The sequence below is a fragment of the Zalophus californianus genome, chromosome 4 (assembly GCF_009762305.2).
Source record: "Zalophus californianus isolate mZalCal1 chromosome 4, mZalCal1.pri.v2, whole genome shotgun sequence".
Taxonomy (NCBI): Eukaryota; Metazoa; Chordata; class Mammalia; order Carnivora; family Otariidae; genus Zalophus; species Zalophus californianus.
This window is the reverse complement of record NC_045598.1, coordinates 15,867,967-15,891,583: the sequence shown is the minus strand read 5'-3', so window position 1 is coordinate 15,891,583 and position 23,617 is coordinate 15,867,967. Positions and strand designations below refer to the sequence as shown.

Sequence of the window (23,617 nt, the reverse complement as noted above, 5' to 3'; positions counted from 1 at the left end):
GGTATTCGAGCCCATTACCAAGATGTGCTGTGAAACGTAAAGGGAATTAAAAGGCAGTTACTTGATTGTTGATTCACTCCAATGAGTCAGGAATTCTATCACAATATTTTTGGTGTTAGAGAAGTCTCCTTGCTAAAATTTTAAAGTTACCTTTCTTTACCACCTCTTTATGGGGTGGTGTTTTCCAAATTGGTTTTTGAAGATTCATATTAGATCTTCTCCTCCCCATCCCTTCCCCTGCCCTCCCCCAAACAAGCATTGGTTTGCACATCAGTTCAGTGAATTCAAGTAGGCATTATGAAAATACTTCTTGATTTTGTTATTTCTTGGTATCAATACAAAAGTAGTATAAATGAGCATGGCAATGGTGTGTCCCAAAACCTAGGCAAGGGGGGCTGATAAGTTCAAGATGTACATGAAGAAAATCTGGCCGCTAATCTGTTTCAGGCACTGATACATATCCAAAAAGTTGACCAAACTTCCCTCTTTGCTACTTTCATGTGGCATAGTTTACTGGTTCTGCATTTCTTTCTTGCTGCTGATATTTATCATTGTAATTGAGGCAAAAATACAGGCTTCCTTTGAGGGTGTTATATGTTCCAGATTGTCCTGGGAACAGTATTTCCCTTGGTTGAACCCACGGCTCTGAAAATAAAGTATTGGCATAATATCTTTACTCTGTTATTGTACCTTTTACATCTAAGAAAACTTGTTTCTGTCACCGGCTTTTTGCCTGTCAGTGGTAAACCTCGAACATTCAAAACCTTTAAATTACAAAAAGAGCCCCTGTGGATAAAGACATTCAAAAAGCCTGTGCTGCTTTCTGCTTTTATTATGGACTACCATTTTTTGAAGAACAAATCAAAAGTCAGCAGAAATATCCTCTGTAGAGGAGCATGTTACCTGCACCAAGCTGCTGTTTGAAGTGAGCCACAGTTCAAATGAAACCCCCGATATTCTCTTCCTGGATGGGTCCTTTGCAGTGTCCTTCCTCCCGCGCCCCCCACCTGGGCTTTGAAGGCACTGTGATCCGGAGTCAAAACAAAGGGCAGTGAAATGTAATTTTTCCTCGCTGCTCAGTGGTAGTGGCTTTGAATCCTTCCACTAGACCTGACGTTTTGCCTGGCAGTCTGGCTAGCATTTGGATTTGTAGTGGGCATGAGTGTGACCCTTGGTTAGTGGTGATCGTGAGTTGTTGTTTTTTGTTTTTTTTTAAGTATGTAATGCTTTTTTTTTTTTTTTTTTATTTCATGGAGCCTTTCCTCTGAGGGATATTACATTTCCAATAGTGGTGGTCGTGAGTTGTTTTTTTTTTTTTTAAGTATGTAATGCCCTTTTTTTATATATATATTTCATGGAGCCTTTCCTCTGAGGGATATTACATTTCCAAGTTAATAGGAGGACAACCTTTGTAAAATTGTAAATGTTTTATTCTGGACAAGCCCATTTACAGTTGCTTAAAACCTTAAGAAGCTTGCTTTCCCTGATTATTAATTCATCCACCTCTGATACCGTAAAGTAAATGGAAGTACAATTGATTCATCTCCTTTCACAGAAGATGTTTGGTGTTTAATTGTATTATTTCATTTTCCCAAAGATAGGTTTTGAGCGGGTGATGTTGCCTGCCGTAGAGAGGAGGAAATGTTGGCCCAGAGGTTAAATGGCTGACAGCTGAAACCACTGTCCCTGGGTTTCCTTATTTTAGCAACCCCCACCCCAACCACCCCAGCCCTATAGCAAGCAGTCCAGAGCCACTCCCCGCTAGGGAACAGGGCTCTCGTTGTTCCTCGTGTGCTCCGTAGATCAGGGATGCTGCACCTGCTTGATAAACAGGCCCATATAAGAGTGATTATACTCAGGCGTTTTTATGGTTTGTGAATTACTGTACCGAAGGCCTCCATCCATGCCTTTGACTGTCCCATTCCCTCATTCTGAAAGAGCATTTTCTCCTCACTAGTGAGTACTTGTTTATCTCCCATAGGCCCCCTTCTACAGACCTGTCTATGCCTCCAGCTGTCCAACTGACTCTTTCCTCTGTCCTCCCCAGATCTGACATGTGCTTTCTGCCACCATCTAGGCTACATCGTTCTGCCCTCGCTCTCTGAACCCCTCCAGGGTGGGATTACTCACTCACTTTTACATTTCCAGCATGGAGCAAAGCATTCAACTCATGTGGCTTCTTAACAAAAGCGTCATTAGTTGTTGAATGAAGTTCATTAAATGTCCTTGTCTGTGTCCTCAAAACATAAAGCACTGAGCATCAGCCCCTCAGTGAGTGTGCTCGTGGCCGGAGGTATTTGCTTTGTCCACCCTCACGGGGTTTTGGGATGTGAGCAGGTGTTCCTGCAGTCCAGCAGCTGTGACATTGCCCACATTAAATTGGCCCTGGACACCTCCACTGAAACTCCTTCTTCCTCCTGGGTCTCCTTTGTTAACCCGGGGCTGGTTACTTCTGCCTGTGTGCTGGGCTGGCTTTGGTAGAAGTGTCCTGGTAGTACTTCTTACTCACCAGAAATACGTGTATTGATGCACAGGCAGATCATTGATGATATCAGTGCACATGAACCACAGATCCATCTCTGGCTTTTGTGTTGTGTGTGTGTGGTTTTTTTTTTTTAAGATTTTATTTATTTACTTGACAGAGCGCGCGAGCGCACACACAAGCAGGGGGAGCAGCAGGCAGAGGGAGAAGCAGGCTTCCCACGGAGCAAGGAGCCCGATGCGGGTCTTGATCCCAGGACCCTGGGATCATGACCTTGAGCCGAAGGCAGACACTTAACCGACTGAGCCACCCAGGCATATCCCGATCCATCTCTATCTGTTTTCCAGGAGCTGTTATCCTTTTGCTAAGTCCAGTTAAAATTCTGACCTAACAGAGAGGAGGCCAGCGTTGTTGTCCTTGTTCCTATTTTTCTGTATGCCGTTATTAAAATCACATTTCTGGTCATGATCTTCTTGGCTTGGAAAGCTCTTGGGCTCTATTATACACACAGTTGGCTCAGATCTGCTTTGTCTTTCCAGAATCAGAGAGTAGAGGAGTAGAGTGCGTATAAAGGTGGAATAGTTTTCCCACAACATCATAGATATTGGAGCAATAAAACATACATGTCATAAGATATATGAAGCATTGAATAAGTTATGAAGCATAAAATGAATACTCTGATTTAGAGGGGGGATGGGCAGAGCAAGAGAGTTTTTTTTTTAAGATTTATTTATTTATTTGACAGAGACACAGCGACAGAGGGAACACAAGCAGGGGGAGTGGGAGAGGGAGAGGGAGGCTTCCCGCCGAGCAGGGAGCCCGATGCGGGTCTCGATCCCAGGACCCTGGGACCATGACCCGAGCTGAAGGCAGACGCTTAACAACTGAGCCACCCAGGCGCCCCAGAGCAAGAGTCTTAAGTCGACTCCACACTTAGCGCAGAGCCCGATGCAGGGCTCGATCTCACAACCCTGAGATCTCAAATGTGTGCTGAAACCAAGAGTCACTCAACAGACTATGCCACCCATGTGCCCCTAAAATGAATATTCTTGAACTCACCCTCCGAAGTTTACAAATTAGAACCTCTCATTGAAGGTGCCTGTATGCTCCTGTCCAAGGCCAACTCGTCCTCGCCCGCCCACTGATAATTACTATCCAGAAATGATGAAAATAAGACATTTTTGTGATGTTGAAAAAATGTGTATTATGCATAACAGTGTTTCTTAATGTATTTACTTTTTTTTTCTGAATGTATTTCATTTTTAACAATTGGCTTGAATTAGGAAGGGTATATGGTCCCTTAAGAAATGCCTATTTTGATTCCAAAACAGAGGCAAGACTGTTTAAGAATATACAGCAATCTCAAGGGCTGAATTACACAGTCTAGGCTTGCTAAAGGAATTAAAACCGAAAGAAGAATCCAAATGGCCTGCTGGTTAATTTAAAGATGGTCTTATGAAAGAATTTGGACTTGACTTGACAAAAGAATGTGGTACCTGGGGGCATGATGAGAGTGACCGTGATTTCCTTGCCCAGGACTTAAAACCAGAGGAACTGTCAGCGTGCTTCACCCTCTGCTCCTTCAGTTTGCCCACACCCCCCTCTGGGGGAGGCGGCAAGGTGCCCAACAAAAGGATCTGTGGGGTGCGCCTGGGTGGCTCAGATGGTTGGGCGTCTGCCTTCGGCTCAGGTCATGATCCCGGGGTCCTGGAATCGAGCCCCGCATCAGGCTCCCTGCTCAGTGGGGAGTCTGCTTCTCTCCCTCCTCATGCCCTCTCTGTATCTCTGTGTCTCAAGTGAATAAATAAAAAAATCTTAAAAAAAAAAAAAACACAAAAGGATCTGTGGGTATAAGTGTTCTCTAGCAGATCTCCTAAGGGTGTTCCCAGATATGCTAGGATTATAGTCTTAGTGGGCGTGTAGCCAGTGGGCTGACTAAAGAGTAGTATCTTTTGTAGTCTGAAGACTTGTTTGTTTTTTTTTTTTTTAAAGAATTCATGTGTTCATTTATTCAAATAGGGTGTAAGTCTCAGTATTTTGCCTTATACAGACTTTCTTTTGTATTGGCACAGATCATGCATGCGTTTTCAGTTGCTCCTTTTGACCAGAATCTGTCAATCGATGGAAAGATTTTAAGTGACGACTGTGCCACCCTCGGCACCCTTGGCGTCATTCCCGAATCTGTCATTTTGTTAAAGGTAGGTAACGGCTCCTTACCTGAGGAAATTCTAGAAGGTTTTGATGACCTGCACCCATGTGTAACCTACTAGTGACAATGGTTAAGGTTGCCTCTGGGCCTCAGCAGGGTGTGGTAATAAGCGAGTGCCGTGAGTTTTTGCTGGCTTCTGGATTCTCCAGCTCTGGCTGAGCCACAAGAGACTGAGAGGAGGTCCAGACGTCGTTGGTTCTTGTGGGGTTTTCATAATTTTTGTTAAAAATAATAGATACAGATTCAGGCTCTGCCGAAACTTCTGGATCAGCAGAATTACTTAACCATACTTCTGTGAAAGCATCCTCTCTTTTCCTTCATCTTAGAAGTACCAGCCAGTCAAGCTAGGAAACAAATATAAGACACGAGGTTTGGCCACAACAGTCAAAATACTTTTGGTTGTCTTAATGGGATTCTTGTTCAGGCCATGGAGATTGACTTTGGGTGGAGTAGATTTAGGAGAGGTAGAAAGTGTTTTAGAAAGGAGGGCTATCTGAGAGGTTGTCAAAGAAAAAAAGCCATTGAGCCAGCCTCGCTTAGCCCAGTTCTTGCCTTACTCCCTCCCTACGGGCTGGGTTTCATCACTTCCCTTTGCCTCTTTGGTTTCTCAGCTAGAAGTATCCCCACTGTGCCAGACACCACTGTGGTAGAAGCTTTGTCAGGTTTTTGAACTGTGAAATGCATGCTTTTCATACCCTGAAGCCTTAGTTCTGTGGAGATCCAGTTAGGCCCTGAAACGGGGAGGCACATCCATCCCCACTCCTTCACATATCCGCGCACCCCCCTCCTACCACCCACCCCTCCTTCTGTTCCCCTTTTGCTTGTCTTGCAACTGTAGGTTCTGTGGAATTATTTTGAAAACCTAGAGTTGCCAAGTCCTTAAGGACCCTCCTAGGTCCAAAATTCTCGAAACAGCCCATTTTAATCAAAGGGCTTGCACTTCAGGCGGGCAGCTAGAGTCCACGCTGGTCATTGGCCTCCACCCGTGCAGCTCATCCTGCCGCAGGCTTGCGCTCTGTGTTGGCTTCCATCCTGAAGAGGCAAGGGGTGCTTTGTTCCTGGTGTGAGGATGGATACAAATGTCTTTTTCAGCTAACCTATTTTTGGGGAACCAGTCTGACTTGGTTTCCACCTAACTCACTCTGTCACCGTCACCGCTGGCTTCCTAGCTCATATCATTTCAATCTGCGTTTAGAAATCTCAGGGGATCTAAACATTTCCATTTCGAAAAGTGTTTTTAGGAGCAGGAAAACAGTGACACAGATAATGTACAGTTTTGATGGTGATGGGTCTAGACCTACATTGTTGGCAGCGGCATCCTCTGTTAGTCCTGGACATCGCTGGCTGTGCCCGAAGCCTGTTCTCTACTAGTGCTTTGCATCTTTGTCTGTAGCCAGACACTCGTCGCCTCCTGGGCCCGACCCTTGTGACGAGGTTCTGGCCTGCTCCTGCTCCAGGCTATCGGTCCCCGAGGTTTTGAATTGTTTTTCTTTGTCTTCCTAGGCTGATGAGCCAATTGCGGATTATGCCGCAATGGATGACGTCATGCAAGGTAAAGACAAACTTGTTGGAGGAATTTCTTGCCTAACTTGTTAGAATGAGGGGGCATTATACCTAATGCAGCTTTTACTTTTAACTTTGAAAAAAGTTCTGTGTGTTGATAGGGTGGGATCTTACAGCGTTTATCTTAGAAGCTCAGAGAAAGAGAAAGGTGCGTACAAAAATTGGGGAAATGGAAAGCCGAGAAGAGTAGTAATTATTTAGCTGACCTGAGGAAACCGGCTCACAGGTAAGTCTGCAGATGGAAGAGGTCTGTAAGAAGCAAAGTTGATTCAGATTGCAGAGCCTGTGACCAGAAGGAGGGCGACCGCTCAACAGCCCCTCCTTGACAACCTGTCACTGCTCCTTCCCCCACCTGTGCCTCATGCGCCCACCGAGGGTGTGCGTCTCAGCTCTTCGAACAACTTAAACCACAGAGGTGAGAATGAGGCTGTTCGTAGCACATAGGGAGAGTACCCCTAGCTTTTTGTTCAGAAGCTGGCAGCTACCTCTACCTCCCACACAGGAGGGAGGAGATCCCACTCGGGGGATAGTGGCCAATTCAAGGAAGTCACCTACAGATGTCTATTTTTATAAAGTGGTTCATCTTCCAGGTACCCTTCAGGGAAGCCCCCCCAGCACCCCCTGAACAGAGTCCTCACACTTCAGTAGGTAGGAGGGGCAGCTCCAGACCACCATGCAGTAGAGGATTGAGAGCATGGAACCGAAAGTTGTCTGTCAGCAGACTAAAAAAAAAAAAAAAAAAAAAAAAAAAGGAACCCAGAGGAAGCAGTTGATGCAGAAAGCATAAGGAAGCTTAAAAATTAAGTATACGTAATACAGAGAGACCACATAGCCAGGGGGCTAGATAGAAGGAACATTCAGAGAACAGAAAGGGATTCCTGAAATTAAAAAATGATTGCACCAAGGGCGTGGTACCATAAGAGAAAAATCTAGGGTTGGGAGGATCCTAAAAACATCCAGAGATGCAAAGGAAAATGAGTCACATTCATGGGATAAAGAGTCAGGAAGACAGGTGCATGGAGCTGTGCCCACAGGCTTCTGAGGAAAATTGAATTCCAGTCAGAATTCTACAACTAGACAGACTTTATTCTGCCCTCACATGTGATGGCTCTTTGTGAACACATGTGAGGCCTCAAAACACTTCTCTCCCGTGCACCGTTGGCCAAGATCCTATGGAAGGGTGTGTTCCTCTGAAGCAAGAGTGTAAGTCAAGAAAGACTTGAATGGTGGAACAAAAAAGTAGGGATCCAACATAGGAAAAATGCCCTAGAAGATGGTGAAGGGAAATCCTGGAAGAGAAGCTGTGTGGCAGGTGGCGTGAGTATCCCCAGTCCAGATCACAGCCAGGGGCGGAGGGTGTCCGTGGGGCAACATGGAAGTGATGGGTGGCTGTCTCGAGGTTTACACGTTTTTAAAAGAGCTTCTGCTTGAATTGGAGATGGTACAGAGAAAATGGAAGTCATAAATAAGGTAGCAGTTACCAAGACCAAAAAAAAAAAAAAAAAGTCCTACAAAACAGTAAATATAACCAAGGTACATGAAGGGGTTCGACTGTGGGCCCTGTTCATGGAGTTGCATACCGGAGACCCACTGGCTTGAAAATTATCTCTCTCTGTATGACAGATGGGTTAGGGGGCCAGTGACACGTAAGAGCTGGTAGACAAACTAAATGTTTATCTTTTGTTGAGGAAGTTGGTAGATATCATCTAAAGTTAGGAAGTAACAATATAGTTGACCCTTGAACAACATGGCTTTGAACTGTGAAGGTCCACTCATACATGGTTTTTGTTTTTCAGTAAGTGTACGTACAGCACTGTAAATGTGTTTTCTCTTAAGATTTTTTTTTTTTTTTAACATTTTTCTCAGGGCGCCTGGGTGGCTCCATCGGTTAAGCTTGTCTTGACTTCGGCTCGGGTCATGATCTCAGGGCTCTGGGATCAAGGCTGAGTCTGCTTTAGGGTTCTCTCTCTCCCTCTTCCTCTGTCCCTCCCCCAGTTGCCCTCTTCTCTCTTCAATGTTTAAAAAAGAATAGTAACATTTTTTTTTCATTAGCTTACTGGATTGTAAGAATACGGTCTATAATACATACAAGATACAAAATTTGTGTTGCATGACTGTTCTCAGGAAAGCTTCCAGGCAACTTTTGGGGGAGTCCAAAGCTAAATGTAGATTTTTGACCATGCAGTGAGCCAGTGCCTCCAACCCCGAGTTGTTCCAAGGGTGAACTGAGTAAGCATATTATCTGGAAGTAAAGTGCAGAAGAAAGCGCTGCCCGAGTCTGAGGTGGTTCGTTCTAGAGTGTGGGAATGGAGGGAGGCGGGGGAGAGCAGCTCCAGAGGGCATCACATGGCTTTCTCCAGGCCTACCTCCCCTGGTGTCCTACAAAAGCTCTCTCCAGTTACAACCATTCCTCTGCTATATTTGACTTTTCAAATGATGGACCTGTATTGCTTTGAAAATAAAACAAAACAGAAAGACTTTATTCTCACCCAAAACTTCAAAGGTAATCATTATGGGTGAGTAAGGTAATTAGAAGTTATTTTAAACTTTTTGTCTTTAGGCATCGAAGTGACCTTACTGTTGTCTGTCCCAGCAGTTTTTTCATTTTGGAATTATTTTTTTTCTCTGTCTCTTTCTTTTTTTCTAGTATGTATGCCGGAAGAAGGGTTTAAAGGTAAGTTACATTTGTCATGTTTTGTTCATGAATGTCAGAGTCCTACTGTAATTTTCTCTTAAAGCGAAGGCCATAATTTGATTTTAAAATTTAATTCAATCTGAGTCTCATGACTGAAATTAATTTTAGTTAAATGCATTTTTTATTCAAGCAGCTTCATTATCTTTTTCAGCACTCAGGCCTGAGATAGGGCCTGTGTGTTCACAGTATCTCCTGCCAGATGTCCATTCTGCTTTCCCTTTCTCATTTGGAGGGGCAGGGCCGGTGGCAAGGTTGGGGGATTAGCTACTGGCATTTCGACATTTATATTTGCCTGTTCCCAGTTCCTTCTACCAGTCTCATCTTAGAGGAAAACAGTTTGTGTATCACTGGTAAGAATTAGAGGAAAGGAATTTGCTGCATTATATCCGGTTCAGTGAAAAGGTTTCGTCAGTCTGTTGAGAATCCGGGCATTTCTTGGATTATTACTTTGGATGGAGACACAGTGGTGTGTTGTCCCCTCATGGCCACTATAGTTGTGTATGCCAATAACATTTGTTAATTTGTCAAATACAGACCTTTGATATTTACAGATTTAACTGTTGCCATCTTGAATCTTTTTGGCTCACTCCAGAGGTCCGTGGCAGCTTGTGATTCTGCCAAGGAATGAATTTGAATCAGATACCAGGGGTTCTTTGCTAAAGCAAATGAGTGAGCGCAGCTACTGGCCTAAATAAAGCCTTCCTGTCAGTGCAGCTTTGTTGTCTACACGTTACCACTACAAAGAAACTCCTGATGTGGTTAAAACAAAACAAAGCAAAAAATTTCTTTATGAGACACGGCCATCAAATGAAAGCATCAGTAAAATCTGATTAACGTGTGTGAAGATACCGCGTAGGAAACACATGGCTTTCAGCAGAAATGTGATTTAGCTGAAAGCCTGGAGTCTGCTGATATTTTTCCTTGTCTTCAACGTCAAGGGGCTGCTGTGTTCATTTGTTAAATTGGATATTCCCTGTTGATGATGCGTTCTTGGCAAATGGAATACATGAACTCTTAATTTTCAGTTCACAACTGTACCTCCACGTGTGTTTCTTTTCCCAGGTACTGGTCTTCTTGGACATTAATCTTTTGAATACTTGCTGACTTCTAAAGAAATGACCAGAAGGGAAGAGAGAAGTTTGGCATGTTAGGGCATTACCGAAAAGGTGGATTTAAGAATTAAACCATTCTATGACTCTTCCAAAAGGCAGAGAACTATTCCGAAGTGACTGTCCCAAATGCCTTATGTCAAATAAAGCAGATTGCACTGAAGGACATCAGACTTGAAGGAAATGTTTCAAATTTTATATTTAAGGGAGGGTGGTGGGTGGGAGGGGACAAGTACAGATCGAACCAGTTTAGTAGCAGTAACAGTAAATCATGTTTACATATGAGATTTATAGTCACGGGAGGGAATAAAGTTCTGTTATATTTCCTTGCTCGAGTTTCATACCAGATGCATTGGTCCATAAAGGATTTGTATCACAGTAGATGGGACAACATTCTGCTCTGAACTAAAAAGTAATTCTTTAGAGACATAACCTGCTTACCAATACCTGTCTTTGATTCATATTTTACTTTCAATAAAGCATGAAAGTGAAGAACTTGCTGTAACTGTGGAACATTGTCTTCAGATTAGCCTCCTCTCTGCGTCGGCTCCAGCACACTCACCCTACACACAGTCCACCGGTCCCTCTCTTAGTGTTGGGTCAAGGACGAGGCACCTGCCTGTCCCCTGCGGGGAGCGAGGGATGGTGTCTGGGCTTCAGTGCCTTGGCTTCCTGCATTCAGAAAGGATGACGAATGTGTAGTACCTGTGATAACACCTTCCTCCAGTTTGGCTCTTCATTCAGAATTGGGAAATCAAGTACACCTTGCACTTCTCAAAAATCTGACCATCTTAGAAGAAGAGTATGGTGGACTAAGTATGTTTGGATAACAACGTTTTTTATAAAAATTTATTCTTCCCATTCTCCCAAGTCTACCGTTTCTTGGATCTTGCTTCTCTTTTTGAAAGCATTCTTCTGAAATGCCCAGAAAGGAGCTTTTAAATCACTTTGTTTAAACAAGGGGAAAAAAGTGCATGGATGGGGTGTGTTTTTTGTTTTTTTTTTTAAAGATTTTATTTATTTATTTGGCAGAGACACAGCGAGAGATGGAACACAAGCAGGGCGGGGAGTGGGAGAGGGAGAAGCAGGCTCCCCGCTGAGCAGGGAGCCCGATGCTGGGCTTAATCCCAGGAGCCTGGGATCATGACCTGAGCCGAAGGCAGATGCTTAACGACTGAGCCACCCAGGCGCCCCTGGGGTGTGTTGTTTTATCCAACTCAGGATTATCATTATTAGTAGAACATAACCAAAACAACATTCTTAAGAATATTGGGGGGTGGGTTCCACTGTTTTCTGCTGAGTGTATGTACATGTTTGGGGCAGAGATGCTGACTCAGGCATCTTTATTGCAAACACTTTTTTTAAATCCTTGGTTTGTGCTACGCTCCACCCTCTCCTCTTTCCTCGCTGAAAATTTAAACTAAATAATGGATGGGGGAGGCAGGTTTCAATGTAAGGATCGGTAACCTTGGCAGATCCGTTTTGAATGGCTATTTTTATCTGAATAATTATGGCTGTTTGGTAAAATTATGACTTCTTGCTTGTGTTTCCCCTCTGTGTTTGCAATGTCTCCAGTCTGCCCCCTGACAAGGTTGGGGGGGGGGGGATGTTTAATGAGCCTTTGTGGGAGAGTGAGAGCTGCACACAGGACCCTTGAAAGCCATCCTAGGAACCAGCTGTTCCCGCCTTGAGGTCCGTCAGCATAGGGAGTGGACTTGGAGTTGAGATTGCAGATAGCGAATACTGAGTTTTAAGTCCCAGTCTTTTATTTCCCTCCAAAGAAATGAAGCTGGAACATAAAAGTATTAACACACCAAGCAACTTACTCTTTCCTAAGGTAAAGACTTGTGAACAAGTTCACTTAGTGCTCAGCGGAGCAGCTTCCCTTTCCCTACAAAGAAGCTATTCGGCTGAAAGTTGTTCTTTCTGGGGACTGACACAGACATGTCTATAGCCCCCAGAAATCTGATTTCTTTTTTCCAATTTGCTGTTTATGACAGTTTTAAAACGTATTACTTGAGTCTTTTCCCCTTACGCAAGTGATACAAAATAACAGCCTTTTGGAAGTCTTCAGGATGACAAGCCAGTCTCTGTAGTGGCTCCCTTATTAACTGCCCAGGGGTGGGAGTGGGCTGGGTCCAGTAGGAGGCAGCGGTCTTCCTCTTGCCCCAACAACTTCCCTGTCCGACCAGCGCTACACATCAGCTGCGGTGCTGCGAAGCTTTATTGGAAATGCAGGATGGGGGCGCCTGGGTGGCTCAGTTGGTTAAGCGACTGCCTTCGGCTCAGGTCATGATCCTGGAGTCCCGGGATCGAGTCCCGCATTGGGCTCCCTGCTCAGCGGGGAGTCTGCTGCTCCCTCTGACCCTCTTCCCTCTCGTGCTCTCTATCTCTCATTCTCTCTCTCTCAAATAAATAAAATCTTAAAAAAAAAAAAAAAAGAAATGCAGGACGGGCGCCTGGGTGGCTCAGGCAGTGAAGCATCTGCCTTCAGCTCGGGTCGTGATTCTGGAGTCCCGGAATCTGAGCCCCATGTTGGGCTCCCTGCTCGCTCGCTCGCTCTCAAATCTTAGGGGCGAAAAAACAATGCAGGAGGTCAGGCAGGGTAGGGTACCTAGCTGGCTCAGCTGGTAGATTGTGTGACTCGACCTCACGGTCGTGATTTTGAGGCCCACGTTGGGTGTAGAGATTACTTAAATGCAGGAGCGTGGGCCCCAGACAGACGAGATCTGCACCCACAGGCCACTCCTATGCTCTTAGAGGTTGAGAAGCCTGGACCTGGGGCCTGGGACCTCAGACCTCTTTCCCGCCCCCAGTAGGCAGAGTTACAAAGAGATGTATGCATGTGTTTAGTGTCATTGCACTGCCACCCTCGCACTTTGTGCAGAGAAAACAGGTACAAGGTATAATCTAAAACCCAGTTCTTGGCTTTGTATTTACAAATATGTAGAGACCAGTTGTCTTATGGGCTGTGACCACACTAAAGTGCAGAGACTCTCCATCAGCTTTTTTATGCCGTGCATCAAAGCAGTTCTTGGTAGAAGGTATTATGAAGCCTGAGATTGTCCCCCTTATATTTCTGACCACTCGTTAAGCCCAAACTACTGTGTACTACAGACCACACTGGGACAGTTTGTTGACATTACCTGAAATACAGTTGCCATTTGGACATCTTCAGTCCCTGGGGACATCTTCCTGTGTATTAATGAGCCTTGTTTAGAATTACTCTTACCTTTCTGCAAAATTAAAAAGAAATGAGTGTCCCTTTATTTCCGTGAAATCCTAATCCAGAGTGAATTTGTTTGTTACTTTAACTCTCCAGTGAGTGGTCTGTGCAGTCAGGGACTTGTTGATCAGATCCTGGTTAATATTTGAAGCTGATTCTGGTACTGAAGAACCCTTTTCAAATGCCCGAGGGATGATTTATCTCTGTCTAAACAAGCTACTGAAGTGAAATGAGCATTAAAGCCTGTCCTTCCTGTTACTGAATCATGGAGGAGTATCACATCCTTTCTCTCTGGCATTGTAATGTTCTGTTTGCTCAGTGTTAAAGCGGACTGTGAACAGAGTTCAGTGTGATGAAAAGCCAGCATTTTCATTTTAAGGAGATTATCACCCCTTTGCCAACGCCTTGTGTCCCACGCCCACCTCCAAGGCACAGGGTTGTGTCACCAGCTACATCTCTGATTCTGAAGGCTAACGGTTCACCGCCCCAAGCCCCAGACATCGTGTGGACCCCAGTATTGCTGGGGATTTGATCATCAGCATTATTGGGATGCTTTGTTCGTTAAAATACAAACTGTAAACATTCATACATCTTAGCACTTAGATATTTCACGGACTCCGTGCCAGGTCAAGAGTCTAGTACACACACAAAACTGCCTCTCCATCTCCTACACGCCAGACCTTTTGTTTTTAGGTCTGGCTGTTAATTGGGCCAAGGAGTCTGCCAGCTGGTCGGTACAGCACATACATGTGTAGGTGGGTGTTGAAATGGCAAGTTTGAGAAGTCGTGTCACCTGGTTCCAGATGATTCTACCGTTTATCTTGAAACTAAGCAAAGTTACTTTGCTTTGTCTTAGTTTCCCCGTCTCTTAGAAGGGGGCAGTATTTGCTGCCTTGTTTACCCTCCCACACTGAAGATCAAGCAGTAATAAACGTCACTGGGGTAAAATGCTTTGTCGTATTCTTTGTAATTAGAAAAAAAACTCTATGTGAGTGAATGCCATGGAATCTTTTCCACAAGTCTTCTAAAAGGGGTCATGGAGGGGCGCCTGGGTGGCTCAGTCGTTAAGCGTCTGCCTTCGGCTCAGGTCATGATCCCAGGGTCCTGGGATCGAGCCCCGCATCAGGCTCCCTGTTCAGTGGAAAGCCTGCTTCTCCCTCTCCCACTCCCCCTGCTTGTGTTCCCTCTCTCGCTGTGTCCCTCTGTCAAGTAAATTAAAAAATCTTTAAAAAAATAATAATAAAAGGCATCATGCAGCCACATAGCCAAGCTGCCCCGCACCCCCTCTCTCAGAACTTCAGCGTGCACCTTATGCTGGAAGCCCTTAGAGCTAAAATCATGACTGGACAGGTGTTCAATCATCCTGTTACATAAATCTTTCCTCTTGGCCGGTAAGGAAAAAGAAGCTAATGGCCAAGCCGTCAGCTGCCTCGATTCTGTTTGTTTGCAGGGTCATGTTGAAAGGTATTTGAAACACGTTTAGAATGTGTGTTGAAGATTTATGTCTTTGTGATGGGCAGGTCCTGCTCTAGAGGGGAGCTTCCGATGTTTTGATTGTCATTGCCAAGATCATCAGGAACAGGTGCCGTGAGCTTCAGAGGCAGGGCTGTGGGGGCACCAGGGAGCACGATGCAATGCAGAAGAATCACGTGTTTTTCATTTTTTATTTACCTCTTGAGACTTTAGTGAAAAATATTATTCACGAGTCGAAGTACATGGAGCCGGCATTTCTGTTTCCCCTTCCCCAGCAGATAAACCACAGGACCAGTTTTATCGAATGAGTATAGCATAGTGCTAACCAAAGCACATCACTTTTCCAAAAATGCATGCGTTTCAGACGAATTGGTGACATTTCTTCATATGGTAAGATTTAAGTATCTTTTCTGAGCCTCATGAGATTTGGGGAAGAAGGAGGTTGCAGAATTCATCTCATAGTGACTTGCCAGGAGTGGTATGTCCCCTTCTAGGTAACACTGGTCTGCCTTCAGTACCAGGACCCGCCATTACTGCCCCAAGCCTTTGCTGTACCCCTCCCAGGAGAGGCAAGAGCATGATCCCCGAAGAAGCAGATCCTACTGCCAAATGGCCTCCGTCCCACAAGCAGAAGTGACATGTTGGCTCTTCCCATGCTGTGTCTTCACACTTTCTCATTCATGATGCTGGTCTGAATTTTCCCTGAAGTTAGTCCGAAGAGCTTGTCCAACATAATTACTGTATTGATCTCACAGAGAGGCCTTCGTCTGCTCCCACCCCTCCCCCCAGCACACTGCAGGAAAAGAAAAAAAAAAAAAAAAATCCCTGTTTTCAAGGACTTGGCTCAGACTGCCCTAGGCCAGGGCCTGTGGAGAGACTGTCTCAGCCAGAGCAGGAGCCAGGCTTCTCTCAGCACCCAGAATGGCAGCTTGAGTCCCAGATCTGTGTTAGTCTTTGCCAGGGGAGGCAGGTCCCGGGCCACAGGAAGTGGGGGGCACATCCCGGGGAAACCGGAAGGCCTAGGCAGCCACTGCCTGGGTTAAATCATTGCTAGTCTGCACACTCGTATCTTGGTTCCCCTCCTCCCCTCCATTATTCTCTGGCTGATTTGTGTTTCTAACCAAGGGAACACTTAACTGCTCCCGGCTCTTTTTATGTTCCTGGACAAATGTGTTCCCCTTCGGGCCCAAGTGTTCTCTCTGAAAGGAAGTTGGACGTGTAGAAGTTGTCAGACATGAACTAGGAAAGAGACAACGGGGGCCTCCTCTCTTCGGCTCCACTCCCACACCCACCTACCCCCTTGAGGAAGCACTAGGCAGTGCATTTGGGAAACCACCCAACTAGGCGGCCTCTAAGGACTTGTCTCCTTTTATCAGCCTGCAAGTTGTCTCTTTGGTTAGTTTATGCTGCCGTTTTTGCCGCAAATTCTCCCATCCGCAACGTGCACTGCTTCTCTGGATGAAAGAGCATCCAAGCAGTGCTAGACTACCCAGGATTCTGGAACTCAAGGGAAATGTTTATATTTGTCTTCCTGGGAGCCAGAGTTTGGGGAGTTAGGGCTGGACTGGGTCTTACTTAGGTCTGCAGCAGAAACTGCTCCGTCCCAGAAAAAGAATCAACATATTTAGTGCTAGACTGTTCTAGCTCCCTGAGTGTAGGGGCTCTGGCCACCTTATTCTCTCCACTGTTGCCCCAGTAGCCACATGATATGTTCTCAGCTGGGAAAAATGAATGAACACCTCAGGATCCGCTAGAAGCTCTTCTGTGCCAGTTAAGATCCCAGCAGAGAGCTTTCTATTGCTTTCATGTGACCAGGGCTCCCCCCACCTTTGGGCTTGTCTCTTTTGTCCTCAAAATAGGGACTCCCTAGCTGTGTTTGCATTCATGAGCCAAAGACTTCTGTAACGCAACAGTGGGGGCCCCCGGGGCAGCCAGCATCAGCATGAGCCGCCCAGCCATCCTGTCTTGTTCACACTGGGGTGGAACTGTCCTCCCAGCCACCCCTGCAGCTCTGGTTTCCCAGCCCCTCCTAGACCTTACTCATGCTCTGTGGATAGCACACCTTGGAGACCCACTGCTTTTGAGGTTTCTTCCCCTGCTTTTTCTGCTGGGCGGCCCCTGTCCCCACTTTTCTCCCCTTTGATCCGGTGCGGGGAGGGGGGACAGAGAGAGGAGTTCTTGCCAGGAGGCAGTTGCCTCCTTTAGGACTCCCTCGTGCCTTATTCGGAGTTTACTGTTGTGCCACCCACGTTTTCATTCTCCAGCCTTCTTAGCTGTCAGATGTTTTGAAGCCAGCTTTCATTTTTCAGCGGTTGGGAGGGCAGGGGTGGTGGCTAGGTTGCAGTGTATTAAGTGTTTGAAAAAGAAAAGGCTTGTGCCCAGAGGCAGCTGTGTGTGAGCGGTCAGTCCTGAGTGGTTTGGATTGAAATAGGCCAGGGAAAGTAAGGCTCTGGGGTCTTTGTCCAATCTTCCCTCCAGTCCCCAGGCTCCATGCCAGGCTGCATGCCCAGCCCCCTACAGCACGTGTTGCCTTCAACCCAGGGGCCCTGACAGTCTCAGAATGGTGCCCCCCAGAACACAGTGGAGATTATAAGCCTCTTGCATTGAGGTTTTCTCTAAAGAGGAAAATGCTGTAATCGAAAGCTCCTTGATTATAAAGAAGGAATAGAGAGGCTTGGCATAGAAGAGCCTTCGTTCCTTGGCCTACTCAGCCAGGGTCGGGCACATGCAGTCCCCCAGTGCCAGTAGGACCTTAGGCCCTTGGGGAACTTGGAGTCTGCCAGTCCAGAGCATGAAAGGTCACAGCTGCAACTGCTCACCTCGTGCGTTTCTGTGCCACTGCTGCCTCTGCCTGCCCCGCTTGCGCTGGCTCAGGTGGGGCGCCTTGGTCTCCACTCACGGTCTGGAGTGGTACCATTGGCCATTAGCTAATTACCATTAGCCAGAGTTGGGAGCCCGTGGCCTCTCTGTCTCACAACAGGGAGGGGGAGAGGGCTCTCTGGGGGAGTAGTCGAAGCAGGAAAAGACACTGGGACTGATCTGAATCGAATTCAAGGATCCATCTGGCCCAGGGTCCAAAGAGCGGGAGGATGGGAGGCGATGTGGTGCTGAGCTCCGAGAACTCTGGAATTTGTGTGTCCTTCCTGAGTTGTGTGAGCCCAGCCCTGCTGTAGGCCAGCCAGCCAGCCCAGCGCATGCTACCCTGGAAGGCCTTTAGGCGTTCGGCCAGCCTGTCTCAAATGGGATTTTATTCCACCAAGCATCTCCCGGGACCAGTGCCCTAATGAACATACCTGTCTGGGGCAGTTGGTAGGCCACAAAATCCCTGCTGCGCCACCATCCCCCAGAAGTGCCTCGACCAACCTCATTTAACTTCTGTCTCCTTACAGCTTTGAACCAGCTATATAGCCCTGGTGCATCCTGAGGAGGATCCAGGCCCAGGCCCAGTGCTGGGCAGGAAACCAAAGGGTCCTCCGGGGAGGGGGGAGGGGGCACAGAGTGAGCAGGTGATGTTCCAGGCCTCTGTCCCCAGTCCCAGGGCCAGCAGTCGTCTTCCTCCTGCCCTGACAACCTCGTTCTACCAGCGCTGCTAGACGAGTTGTCTGTGGTCCAGCAGCACCAGCCACACGGCAGAGCTTCCTTAGAAACGCAGGAGCTCAAGCTCCAGACCCTCCGCACCAGGATCAGGCCACTCCAATGCTGTTCAGAATTTGAGAAGCCCTGGGCTGGGGCCTCTTTCCCACCCACGGCTGGCGAGGGCTTGCCGGAGGGAGAACTTGACGCAAGGCCTGGGAAGAACTGGTGGCTGCTCCACACTTCCCCTCTGCCTTTTTGCATCTGCAGGTGGGGTTGGAGGTGGAATGAGGATGAGGCATGTCCTCATTATTAATTCGAATCTCTTCTCGGTTGGGTGAGAGTCTTGGAGAAACGTGGCCCTGGTCCCAGGGCCCAGGGGACTGAAAACTCCGGGGCCTGCACGTCTCAGTGCAGAGGCTGATGTAAGGGTTGCTGTGGTCCCACCCAGTTCTTTTCCTTAATGAAATGCGGTGCCTGTGGCTGGAAAGATGGGGAGCGGGTGGTGGGGGGAAGGTGGGACTGACAATCCCTTAAGTACAGCAGGTGCTCGATAAATAAGTTGAATAAGTGAGTACAAGGCTTGAGTCCTCCCTAACTTGTCTGTGAAGTGGGCCTGTTGGCCTCTGACCTCAGAGGGTCCCTTTGGCTTGGTCGGCTAATTCTAAATGGTTGGTGAGACGGACCTTTGTCTCTACCCCTTTTGCAGACTCAGTTTCCCCAGTTATTAGAGCAAGGGAGTGAGATCCAGAAGTCTCAAGGATCCCCTCTGACATCAGTGTTGTATGTGACTCGGGGCATGATCATCGGGTCGCTGTCACCCATTGTCCCCCAGAGCTCTGGCCCTGAAGACACACTGCCTGTCCTCTCCATTCATCCAGCGTTGCTCCTGGAAGAGGAGCCCAGGGGAGAAGAAAGGGAGATGTGCGACACAAATGGTGTTCCCCTCAGTGAGGCCCAGGAGCTGCTGCTGCGGACTTGCACGTGACCTTGGGCAAATCTCTTCCCCTCTCTGGGCCTCAGCAGGTAGACTAAAAGTGATCCCTGTGGTCCCTTTCTGCCCGGCTTTTCAACTCTGGACCTGACCCTTCCCGCCTCCTGCTGCTGTCCCTCCACTTCTTCGTTAGAGGCCAGGGCTCACTCTTCCGCCATCCCGGGTTAGGCTGGGAGTGGAGGAGCCAGCTGCCCAGTCCGGGGAGGATGTCCAGGAGCCGCTACCTGGCTGGGGGTGGAGTGGTCACGACGCGGCTGCTTTGAGGACTCACACCAAGCTTCCCTGTGCGGAGGACGCGATGTTGGGGCACAGGCTCCCGGCCCACCTAACCCAGCGCTTTTTCCTTCCTCCCCGCCCCTGCAGACACGCGGAGCCCATGGGGGCCTAGGGCGTGTCCCCCACCTTTCCCGTCGCCCCCACTTGCCCCAGAAGCTGACCCCTCCCCTTGGAGCCCCCGCTATTGGCCGGATCGCTGGGTCCTCTCCCGGGCCCTGTCACAGTCTAGCCACGTAATCTTGAGCCAGTCTTTGCGCTCTCTGGTCCTCAGTTTCTCCACCTGAGAAATGGCACAGAGCGCCCGCCGCCGGGACCGCCGTGAGGGGCGACGGGCGCGCGGGGACCGGCAGGGCGGGGGCCTCCGCCGCTCCCGCTCCCTTGCCCGCGGCTCGGGCTCCGCAGTGACGGGGGGAGCGGCGCCGGGGAAGGAGCGCTCCGCGGTCACGTGACGCGCCCCCCTTCCTCCCCGAACTGCGGCGGCGGCGGCGGCGGCGGCGGCGGCGAACGCGAAGCCGCTTCCGAGCAGAGCTGCAGCGGCTGCCGCGGGCACCGGAGTGCCGAGCCCAGGACGCCCGGCCCAGGCCCGCGGGTGAGTCCGCACCGCCTGGGTGCGGCCCGGGGACGGGGAAGGGACGGCAGTGCCGCGGGCTCCCCTCGGCCGGCCGCCAGGACCCCGCGCAGGCGGGGACCCGGGGTCCGAGGGTCGGCGGGAGGGGGCGCGGGCAGGGTTGGCCGCGGCCGGAGGCGGGCGTGGGGGGCAGGCCTGGGCTGAGCCGGCTGAGCACCCCCTCCCCGCTTGCGGGGTTTGGTCCAGGCGGCCGCTGAGGGGGCGCGGGTCCCACCCCCCTGCGTGGGTGGGAGTCCCTCTTGCCCTCGGCCTGGGGAGGGGGCGCCTTGGGTGCAGAGGAGGGAACGGCGGAGAAGTGGGCGCGTTCCCTCGATCCCTGGGCAGGGGCCCCGGGCCTTAACGCCCCCTCAAGAGGAGGCGCTCCGGTCCTCAGAGGACGGAAGTGGGGGTCCTCAGGGGCAACGACCCTAAGCCGAGAGGGCGGTGATGTCCTTGCTTCCCCGGGGACGGAGCGCACTCCCCCCGCCGCCCCTGTCTCTGACCCGCCGCGGAGCAGGGCACCCGCGTCACGCAGTCGGGCGCCCCCTCGCCGCCTCCCTCCCCTGGCTCCGCAGGATCTGAGGGCTCGGTGGGAATCCACAGGGCGGTCCCCGCGCCCCGCAAACGCTTTGGTGCCGGCCTTGGGGTTCCTGGGCGCGGGCGCGCGGGGGCGCGCACACGCGCGCGCGCACACACACACCCCCGCTCAGGAGGTGAATGGACCCCAACCTGTGCGTGACCCCCAAGTCCTTGTTGGGGCCATAGCACAGGCCTGGGCGGGGGCGGGGGGTGGGAATCAAGAAGGACACCCCACCCCTCACACATGGCACATTGACATCTGTCCCCGTGCTTCATTCCCTCCCTGGTGGTAGTCAGAGGCCAGCAGGAAGGGCCACGGAGAGAAGCTGGGTCGGGACAGAGCCAGAGAGAAAGGCAGAGGGAAAATGAAGTAGGAGGTGTCATTTCTTTCCAAAAGGGAGCTGGGTCCCAGGCTCTTAGCCCACGCTGCCAAGGGGGCAGTGGTCCCTCCTTCCTGAACGTGTCTGGAAGAAGAAGCTGGGGGTGGGGGGAAGGTCTGTGTTCTAGCAATGGGAGGAAACATCAGCCAAGTTGCTCCTGAATGGGGAGAGGGCAGCAGCGGAGTGGGGGTGGGGGTGGTCTTGCCCAGCTGGCCCCAGAAATCCCCCTATTTCTCCATCCAGGCGTCAGCCACCCTCTGAGCTCCCCTCTCGCAGTTGGAGGTCTAGAGAAGTGGAGGGGTGACTTAATGGCCTCAGCAAGGATTCTAGGTAAGGATTAGTCCCCAGGTGGCATGAGCACCATCCCCATACACAGCAGTGTGTCAGGTGGGGTGTGTGAGTGTGTGCATGCACACTGAGCTCTCCATTGCACAGATGAGGAAACCGAGGCTTAGAGAGGCTAAATAACCTGCCCAAGGTCACAGAGTCGCCTCTGTCAGGGCTAGCGTCAGTTCTCTGACTCCTGATCTAGGTGGATCTTTGGGGGGTGGAGGGGTGGGGTCTGTGACGAGTGGAGTGGTGCCGCTTGGGGAGGTGAGGCTGCATCTGGAGGGATGTGGGGAAGCTGGCTCAGGTTAAGGAGAACCCCTCCACCTTTCTTCAGGGGCCAGAACTCAGACCTTCTTCCTCTCCCAGAGCCCGGTGCTTGCTTTGCTGGCCCTTCCCACAGCCACGATAGTCCATGCCAGCCTGGGACTTCCAGCTTTCCTTGGTCTTCTCTGTGTTGCCTACCCGGCAGGGGTCTCAGGAGACCCTTCTCCTGGCTCTATTCACCCTCCACCCCTATGAGACCCTCTTGAACTGCAGAGGGTCTCCTTGGCCCCCGAGGGCTGGGGGTGGGGTCTCTACTGCTCAGGCCTCAGGACCCTGCAGCGTCTGCTCAGACCTGGAGTAAGGGAGCCCCAAGCCCCTGCTTTAGCTCCCCCTCAGCCGGCCCCACGTTCCGGAGCTGAGAGGCCCTTTGAGGACTCCTGGACCAGGTCTGTCTTCCACACCACCTGTCTGTCTACGGAGGCCTTTGTCCTGCCGAGCAGCCACACATAATGCAGAAGCAGCCGAGACCTGTGCACAGCCAGACACAGAAGAAAACACGCCCCGACTCACAAATACCCTGAGACCCAGACACAGCAACACACAGGCACATGCAAAGGTCAAGACTCCCGCCTCCAGCGCTGGCCGACGCTACAGACACCAGGAGATACCCCACGCAGCACGCGGACACACAGAGATGGAGGGGGTTGTCACGAGAAGAGCCTCCTCAGAAGCCCTCATCGGACTGACAGCTGCTAATGTGAACCCCTCCCGGGCACACGCGCGAGCCCTACACACACACAGGAAAGAGCACGAGAAAGCCCCACACCCTGAAAAATCACCCTGGCAGATATGCACCCACCCACACCCAGGCCACCACGGGTGCACACACGTGCGCATTACATCAGCTTCCTGCGTGGGGGACGTGAACTCCTCGTCACCCTGGGAGGGGGGTGGCAGGGACCCCTCTGACCCCCCGACTGCCCCAGCAAAGCCTCATCTTCCTTTTCTGCCTCACATGAACCCCGCTCGGCTGACCCTGAGAATACTGGGAAAGTGCCTGGTGTTTCCCCCTCCGTGTACCCTCCTCTCCTGCCCCTTCCCCCTCCCCACCCGCCAGGGTGACACAGGAGCCTCTCCACCCTGCTGTCCCTGAAGGTGCTGCTCCACGGGCCCCTCCTAAGACAGGACACCCCCCAGCCCAAGCGGCCCTGGGGTTCCCTTTCCTTTGCCACTTTGCCAGGAGGCCTCGCCAAGTCCTGGCTTCTGCTTTGCCCTCCAAGCAAGGCTGGGGGCCAGCTGGTGTGAAGGGAAGGGAATCCTCTGAGATCCTCTGCCAGGCTGTGCCCCAGCACCCTGGCTGTACCCCCTGAGAGGCTAGTGTTGCTGGGGAGCAGCTGCCGAGAGATGCTTCTGTGGGCTCTGATAAAGTCCCCAGGGCAGACAGATGCTACGTGGGGTCAGTGAGGGGGCTTTGCCATTCTCACTCGGGCACTCAGCCTTGGCTTGCCAGAGTGTTGGTTCTGAGTCCGGGCCTGGCCCTCACTCTTGCTGGCTGTGCGGCCCAGGCAAATCATCTCCTGTCTCTGGGCCCATCTCCAGCTCTGGGAGGCAGCTCAGCGTGGCCCACGAGTGTGAGGTGTGAGGTAGCAGCCCTTCTGCCAAGGAGGAAAGGAAGTTTGGCTCTGCTGGACATCATGGGGCGGGAGTGGGGGGGGGGCTGGCTAAGGACTCCCAGCAGACTGAGAACTCTAGGTCCACACTAGGTTGAGCAGGGGCCATCAGCCCTGGGACTTCCTGTGATGGCCACCCCAGGGCCAACAGAGGGGGACTCGAGGGCAGGGCTCATCTGTAGGCATT

At 50.2% G+C, this 23,617-nt stretch overlaps 2 protein-coding genes across 5 annotated transcripts in view; both read left to right on the top strand.

Annotated features, from left to right (window-relative positions):
- USP48 (ubiquitin specific peptidase 48) overlaps positions 1 to 10,568 on the top strand; it is a 93,102-nt gene extending 82,534 nt beyond the window's left edge. For all 3 annotated transcript variants that reach the window (XM_027608261.2, XM_027608270.2, XM_027608252.2), the window contains 4 exons: positions 4,555 to 4,680; positions 6,195 to 6,243; positions 8,902 to 8,928; positions 10,012 to 10,568. In XM_027608261.2, the coding sequence (XP_027464062.1) occupies positions 4,555 to 4,680; positions 6,195 to 6,243; positions 8,902 to 8,928; positions 10,012 to 10,034 (225 nt within the window). In that variant the 3' untranslated portion in view covers positions 10,035 to 10,568. The remainder of the gene's footprint in view (positions 1 to 4,554; positions 4,681 to 6,194; positions 6,244 to 8,901; positions 8,929 to 10,011) is intronic.
- Positions 10,569 to 20,079: 9,511 nt separating this feature from the next.
- LOC113909707 (RAP1 GTPase activating protein) overlaps positions 20,080 to 23,617 on the top strand; it is a 64,646-nt gene continuing 61,108 nt past the window's right edge. For both annotated transcript variants that reach the window (XM_027571243.2, XM_027571261.2), the window contains exon 1: positions 20,080 to 20,189. The gene's annotated coding sequence lies outside the window, so the exon portion shown is untranslated. The remainder of the gene's footprint in view (positions 20,190 to 23,617) is intronic.